The 8,230-nt window shown below is 57.0% G+C and overlaps 1 protein-coding gene across 1 annotated transcript; it reads right to left on the bottom strand.

Annotated features, from left to right (window-relative positions):
* Positions 1-340: 340 nt before the first annotated feature.
* LY79DRAFT_674716 (KR domain-containing protein) lies at positions 341-8,024 on the bottom strand (the record flags this gene model as incomplete). Its single annotated transcript, XM_060564349.1, has 3 exons — positions 341-1,787; positions 1,838-2,538; positions 2,607-8,024. The coding sequence occupies 3 exons, from the start codon at positions 8,022-8,024 to the stop codon at positions 341-343; spliced, it is 7,566 nt and encodes a 2,521-aa protein (XP_060407619.1).
* Between the last annotated feature and the right edge of the window lie 206 nt (positions 8,025-8,230).

The raw sequence follows: 8,230 nt of genomic DNA on the forward strand, positions 1-8,230 counted from the left end.
CGCATATCTCAATCTCTTGATACGGCTACAGATACCCGATGATGCAAAGCAGCCACAGAGCCAGACTTCACTCGGTTGAAAACATTGCGCGTCGAGCCACGCCCGACGCAATCGGGTTTGATTAGCGCATTCTTTTTTCGTCTCCTCCATTTGTTGAATAAGCTTAATTCTAGGACAATTTCTACGCGCCCGTGCAACAAACACTAAACTCAAAACCAGCCGTTCGCCAGTCACTGCCACTCGCAAAGAACAAGATGCACCAGGATAGACTGATCCCCCAGTTTCCGACTTACTACGCATATCCGGCATGTGACCAGTGGAGACGCACCATACGATGCTATCACGGCATCTTCAACTTGAGGTACCCCTCCGTGTCGTGCTTCTCTCCGCCCTCGTCTCGGACCTCACCGGCTTCCCCCATGCTCTCCTTCAGCCCCCTCACGGCTCTCTCACCGAGGGCCGCCACGCTTCCCATGCCCAGCATTTCGAGAACGCTGATGTCGAACCCGAACGTGCCCTTCCACCAGCTGCGCATCTCCACCGCGACCAGACTGTCGAGCCCGGCATCTTGCAGCGACATGCTCACGTCGATGTCTTGTTCGTTTTCCGCAGGCTTCAACAAGAGGCGGAAAAGCTGCGCGGCAATCTGACGCGCCACGAACGCCACGGAATCGGCCAATGAGAGAACCCCGGGGTCTGTACCGGCGGATTTCAGAAACGATGCCAAAACACCCCGGTCGGACGAATCGTTTGTGCTGGCAGTCTTCTTGTCGCCGTCGCAATTGAAGTAAAACGCCATCCGACGGTCCTCTTTCCAGATGACTCTATTTGCGGCGTCGCTCAGAGGCGTCAGGCTCCGATGGCCGAGCACGAGCTGCTTATCGTTGACAAACGCTGGCCGGGTGGACTCTTCGCCTTCGAGAGCACGAGGCTTGATGACAAGAGCCAGTGCGTCGAGCAGCTGGGGGATCTTGATGCCGAAATACCCCTGCCCCGCCAGTCTCTCCATCAACAGCGGGTTGTCGGCAAGGTACCCGTAGTCCGTCATGGCGCCGATGTCAACGACGCTGGCCTTCATACCCAGCGACTGCCGGTACTGGACAAACGCATCCAGGAACGTGTTGGCTGCGGCGTAGTTGGCCTGGCCTCTCTGCCCGACAACGCCCGAGATGGAACTGAAGAGAAGGAAGAAGTCTAGGTCCAGTCCGACGTTGCGGCACGCGTTGTGCAGGTTCCATGTCCCCTGCACCTTTGGGGTCACCGCCGCCGTCCACTCTTCATGCGTCATCTTCGAGATGCTCTGGTCGCGGAGGACCATCGACATGTTGATGACGCCGCGGATGGGCCTCGTCGCGGCGCCGATTGCCCTCTCGACGTCGGCGAGTGAACTGACGCTTCCCCCCACCGTGACTACGGAGCAACCCTGGGCCTCCAATTCGTCCAAGAACCTGCCCTTCTTTCGCGTGTCCCCACAGCTGCGCGAGAGGTATACCAGATGCCGTGCCCCGTTCTCCGCCATCCAGTTGGAAACGAGACGGCCCAGGCCACCGAGTCCTCCCACCAGCATGTAGCTAGCATCGCTGTCGAATGACGGCTTGAAAGCCGGAGAAGAGCTGCTCTGAGTGTCATGCAAAAGACCGTCCATGGACATGACAATCTTCCCGATATGCTGCCCTTTTTGCATGTATCGAAAACATTCTTCAACGGCAACTGCGCCGAAGACCTTTATCGGAGAAACAGGGCCGATGTGTCCCTTTTCATACAATTCCACAACCCGCTTCAACAGCCTTGAAGACCCGTTAGCAATATTCCCCCTCATGACGTCTACCATGCTTACCTGTTTCCTTCTTGGGGTTTAACCTCGATGAGGTGACCAAGGTCCACGCCGTGGTAGCTCCGGTTTAGCACAAACACGTTCAAGGCAAGCTTTCCGTTACCGATGAGGTCCCGCTTTCCAATCTCAATCATCTTGCCGAACTCGGCCACGCAGTTCCATGATGCATGGAGTAGGTCCCCGCTCAGTGAGTTGAGCACGATGTCAACACCTCTGCCCTCCGTCGCCTCGAGGACATCCGGGAGGAACGACGCGTCGCGGGAGTTGAAGATGCGGTCTCTGTGGATGCCGCAGAACTCCTCAAGATGCTGGACCTTCTCGTCGCTGCCAACGGTGCAGTATATCTCAGCACCGGCCATTTTGCAGATCTGGATCGCGGCGAGACCGACTCCTCCGCAGGCCGAGTGGATGAGGACCGAGTCGCCCTTTGAAAGCCTGGCTATGTCAAGCAGGCCGTGGATAACTGTGGCGAAGACACAGGGCATGGTCGCAGCGTCTTCGAAGCTCAGGGCGTCTGGGATCTTCACGCAGAGCTTTTCAGATATGACGATGCCGGTGGAGAAGCAACCGCCCCCGAAAACAAAGACCCTATCCCCTTCAGCAAGCTCATTGGTATCCGGCCCGGTCTGACGGATAATCCCAGCGGCTTCGAGGCCGGGACTGCTCGTGTTAGAGTCGACAATACCCATGGCGACCAAGACGTCCTGTAAGTTGTAAGCCTGGGTTCCTGCTAAAATCATGCACATTTGGGAGGGCAGGGTGGATAACATACTCTGAAGTTCATGCCGACTGCTTTCGCTTCCACAACCACCTCGTCGCCCTGCAGAACCTTTGGCTTCCTCGGGGCCCAGTGAAGTGTGCTCAAGCGGCCGTATCTGCCAATTTGTAGACCATGGTCAACCTTCTTCGTGCCCGGGGCTTTGGCACGCAACTCGTCGTTGACACTGACGGGGTACAGTCGCGAAATATTCACGGTTCCGTCAACAATGCTGTACTCATACTCGGGAGTCGAGGAACCAACGTGGTGTCTCTGTTGGAATTGCTTGAGAACGGCCGTCATCTCACGGATCGAGGCATCGTTTACCTGCTCCAGCTCGCAGGTCGCGAAATCGAGACTTAGTTCGCTCCGGATAGATCGTGCTGCGCCGATAGTTTCCGCCCATCTTGGGTCCGCGCAGCCGACCTGTGACGACCTGGTGATCCAGAAGATCCCGGCTTGCTGTTTCGAGGCTTCGATGACGAGAGAGCGGAAGACGTCAAAGGTATCCGCACTGATGTTCTCAAAGAACGGAGCCTGCAGGTCAACGACCGAAACAACTTCCTCCATTGCGGGGGGTACACCCTCCGAGATATCGTGCAGGGTTACAGCTTTCATCTCAGCTTGATATAGGGCCTCCTGGACCTCCCTCGCAACATTCAAAGACTCCGCGTTGTGGAGGATGGTGATGCTTCTCGGAGGAAGAATTCCCCTGGAAGGCCTGGCTGTCATGAACGCGAGCAGGTTGGTCGGCTGCTCAGAATCAAATGCCGCATCTTCGAGGCCATCGAAGCCAGCATTACTGAGTTCGACCTCCCATCGCTCGAGTGAGATGTGCGGCTGGTCTGGCCTACCGTCATCTGCCCCCAGCCACCACCCAGGTAGCACGCCCATGATGAAGTTCAGCGGGAGAGCATTGTAAGACAGCTCTTCCATGTAGAGCCTCCCATCTGGGTGTAATAGTGTACGGACGTTCGTGAGCGTCTCTTTCAGGCTTGGGGTGGCGTGGAGAACGTTGGCGGCCACAACAAGATCGTATGACCCGGCCTCGAACCCCTGATCGATGGGGTCCTTGGAGATATCAAGCGCCTTGAAAGACATGTTGGGGTTGCCCTGGAAGCGCTCCTTTGCCGCGGAGAAGAAACCCGCCGAGATGTCCGTGTAAGTGTATTCCGAGTACAATGACGCGCCTGTCGGGCCACGTAACCAGCCCAAGATCTTGTTAGTGGTGCCTCCTGTTCCCGCCCCAATCTCCAGGACCCGCAGGTTGGGCTTGGAATGACCAAGGGCCCGGAACAGTGGCTCCCTGTCGGTGATGTTCAACGAGTTGTACACTTCGGTCAGAACATCGTTCGGCATGAGCACCTCGAGGGGCTCAACCTCCCCCCTGAAGAGCGGCAAGAGGTTGTCGAGCACGATCTTCAAGGCGACGACGAACGACGAGAACGGTCCCATCTGACTTGCGTCTGCAAAAGCCGAGTCGGTATCGGTGATGCCGGTCGGAATCTGTTGCCCCCTCAGCCAATCGTGGAATTTTGCAAGATGCGGATGCGCAGTTTCGACCCCTGCCAAGCTCTGCACAGCTTTCTTGATGCAGGACAAAGTAAGTTCATGAGCGAGCTTGAGGCTTCCCTGTTCTGGATGCGGCTTGATGAAATCCGACATTTTCGAAAAGTCGACAGCAGGCTGCCAGAAAACCCGTGCGCCAGCATGAGGATCCGCATCCTCTTCAGAGACGTCATTCTCGAGAGGACTCAGCTTCACTCCCTTGACGATGAAGGCGACCGAGCCACCGTCAGCAAACCCCTCTCCGCCTCCACATAGTAGGCCACGGGGCGTTTGGGTAGCCCGAACCTCCATCTGTATCTGAGAGTCACAATCGTAGATCTCTAGCTCCTCGATGAAAGTCGGAACGTTCATCTTGTCGAGCCGATGCCCAACGCCCTTCATAGCGGCGACGCTGAAGAGCTGAAGGAAGAAGTCAAACTTTGTCGGGTGAACTGGATAGTAGGAGCCGTCTTGGACAGTATGCGTTGCCGTGCCGCTGGATTGATGTTCGGTAGGAGAACAGGTCACGTTCGCCAGTCCCTGAAAGTATGGGCCGTAGTTGGCGCCGACGTTGCGAAGGGCCTGATACCACTTTTCGGAGCCAACCATCCGAGGCAGCTCAGGCTTGACTTCTCTCGGGCTGCGGTCGTTGCTTTCCAGAGGCCGAACCTGTCCACTACAATGCTTTGACCACGCTGAGCCGTTATGGGAGGTGATTGTAAAGTCCCACCAATGGCTGTCGAGGCTGTCCGTCAGCCGCTCCCGCCGAAGACTCGTGATGATCTCCGCGGATTTGTTCTCAACGAGGACCATCGCCATGTCGATGACGACGTTCCGCATCGCGAACCCGGCAAAAGTGCCGCCGCCGCAGAGCTGTCTCGCGGCCTCGCCCACCATACCGACATATCCTGCGCAGGGGAAGATGACGTCGCCCTTGATGTTGTGGTCGCGGATCCACGGGACGTGGTCCAGCGCCAGCACGTTCCGGAACACAGGCTCGTTTTCGCTGCTCTCTGCGACACGAACGCCGAGCACCTCGTGCTTGGCAAACTTGCGGAACCGCCACGCGTCCGAGATGCGGCTCGAGAACAGGAGGGAGTGGTCATGCTGCCAGGAGTACGCCGGCAGGTCGGGAACCACACGGGCGGTGCCGTTGGGGTTTATGAGACGTTCAAAGTCAATGTCGACGCCTTGCTGCCAGAGTTGACCGATTGCTGTCAGGAAAGACTCGGTCGAGTTCTTGGATCGGACGAGACAAGAAGCGTACGACAAGTTGATGCCCTCTTGCGCGAGAATTTGTCGCAGCGGTCCGGCCAACGCCGAGTGTGGCCCAACTTCAAGGAACACTAGTGGGTAGCTAGTCTGACTCTTGTGCTCTGCGATCAAAGCGGTCACTGCAGCGTCGAACAGTACTGGCGACTCGAGGTTCTCCTTCCAGTACTCAGCGTCTGTGGGTATCTCTTGCGATAGTCTACTGCCGGTCACCGAGGAGAATAGATATGGGCCGGCAGGGTCAAGAGATTTGGAGCTATCAATGTAGGGGGACGTCAAAGAAAGGTAGCGACTTCCCACTTCTCGCATGTGATGGGAATGGTAAGCCTTCTCGACCTTGAGCCGGCGGGCCAGGACATCCGGTTTCGCCTTTCGAATCTGCGAGAGAACTTCTTCGACGAGGTCCGAATCGCCGGATATCGTCACGCTCGAAGGAGAATTCTCGCAGGCAACGCCCACGCCGGGCTTCAGGAACGGCAGGGTCTCGGCTCTTCCCATGCCGATCGCAGCCATGGCACCGGACTGGGCTACCTCCGAAGAAACGACCCCGCGATAGTATGCAGCCACGATGGCCTCGTTGGCCGTAAGCCTTCCGGCGATGTAAGCAGCAGCCATCTCGCCAGAGGAGTGGCCGACGACGCCGAAAGGATTGATGCCGGCCGTTTCTCTGAGTGCATCCACCAGGGCAATCTGCATCGCGGTGCATACCGGCTGGGACAGGTACGCCTCGTGCAGGCCGCTCGTCTCCGCAGGCTTGAGGAGCTCTTCAACTATCGTCCAAGACGGCCCGTCGGGAAGCGTGCTCAAGATCTTGTCCATCTTCCGCATGGACTGGGCAAACACCCGGTTGGTCTTGAGCAACTCGGCTCCCATCTGGGGCCATTGTGCACCTTGTCCAGTGAATACCAACGCGAGATCGGCTGGACTATTGGGTGTTTTACCCAATGGTGATGTGTTGAGGTCGGCTCCGTCCTGCATCACCGAAAACGCCCGATGTGGTAAGTGACTCCGTCGGGCTCCCAACGTATAGCTAACATCATCGAGGGAATCCGGGTGCTGGCTGATGTACCTCTGATTATTAACGACTTGACGTCTCAGAGAGTCGGCCGTGTTAGCAGAGTAAACCATGAGATGCGCCTTTCCAACAGGCACTGCCGAGTGCTCTGCGACGGACAGTCTCGGGAGATGGCCGAGGAAGCTAGCTGCTGACTCGACTACGACATGCGCATTTGCGCCACCGATCCCGAAAGAATTTACCGAGACTCTCTCAGACCGGTCCTGCGGCCAGGGAGTTGGCGTAACGGGCACTTTAAGATTGTTCTTCTCGAAAGGGATATTGGGATTAGGGGTATCGAACTTGATATTTGGCGGGATCGTCCGATGCTCCAGAGCCAGGATCGACTTGATGAGCGACGTGATGCCCGAAGCACCTTCTGAATGGCCGATGTTGGGCTTGCATGAGCCGATGTATACCCCCGCATCCCCAAAGACTTTCGAAATGGCCGTGGTCTCGATGGGATCGCCAGCGGCGGTGCCCGTCCCATGGCATTCCACGAAGCCAGTATCGGCAATGTGCTGTTCACTGATGGCAGCCATCCTGTAGGCCTGACGGATCATGGCCTCGTGGCTCTCGAAGCTCGGGATCGTTAGACTCGGGGTCCTGCCGTCCGCATTGCTCGAGGTACCCCTGATGACAGCACGGATGGGGTTTCCGTCCCGGAGAGCGTCGCTCAGGCGCTTGACGTAGACGACGTTGACAGCCTCGCCGCGGGCATACCCATCGGCGCCCGCGTCGAAGGTTCGGCAAGAGCCGTTCGGGGAGAGAACGCCCTGCTCGGACATGCTGACGTAGAGGCCGGGTGCCATGATGAGGTTGGAGCCAGCAACCAGGGCGGCATTGCATTGTCCATGGTGAATCGACATGCACGCCTCGTGGAGACCGATCAACGCCGATGAACAGCCTGTTCTGATGGTCATACTAGGGCCTTTGAGATCGTACTCGTAGGCCAGCCGGTTGGAGAGCATGAAATCGCCGTACCCGGTGATTTTGTACTGCCCGACAACCTCGCTGTCTTTGGTCAAGGTCTCGAGCCAGTCCTCGCCGAAACATCCTACAAAGGTCCCGATGGTCTTGCCGCGGTAGGCCGTCTCGCCAGCGCTCTCCAGACACTCCCGGGTCAGCTCCAGGAGCAACCGCTGCTGTGGGTCGGCGCGTTCCACCTCGCTCTTGGGCATCCTGAAGAAGGTCGTGTCGAGGGCCGCGAGATCGACGGATTCGTCGAGGAAGTAGCCGTACTGCGTCTTGATGTGGCCGGGCTTGGCGGCTTCGGAGTAGTAGCTGGATGCATTGAACCTTGTTTGAGGTATCAGACCACGTGCATCTTTCTTGTCGACGAGAAACTGCCAGAACTGCTCTGGCGTTGAGATCCCCCCAGGGAGCCTCAGTGCCATGCCGCACACGGCAATGGGTTCTGCTTTGAGAGCATCGCTGGCCGGCAGTATGGGTTGGCCATCCGCCTTGGAGTCGAACAGCACGTCAGTCTTGATCTTGTAGCTCTGGTAAGTTATTCCACTTACAGGTAGATCTGTGAGAGATTCCATATAAGGCGCCATGATGAGTTCTAGAATGAAAGCAGTCCTCTTTCGTGGTTTATAAGTTGAATAGCGTCACTATGTACAGTGGTCTTGATTCATATAGAATTCAAGTGGACTTTTATTACACCTGGGATATGAAAGCGTCGCCGAAGTGTTCCGGTGGTATTTTTATGGCCCCTTACACCAGACAGCAACGATACAGCCATCGATGATCACTGTTGTTT

Source organism: Colletotrichum navitas (genome assembly GCF_030913465.1).
Source record: "Colletotrichum navitas strain CBS 125086 chromosome Unknown LY79scaffold_138, whole genome shotgun sequence".
Lineage (NCBI taxonomy): Eukaryota > Fungi > Ascomycota > Sordariomycetes > Glomerellales > Glomerellaceae > Colletotrichum > Colletotrichum navitas.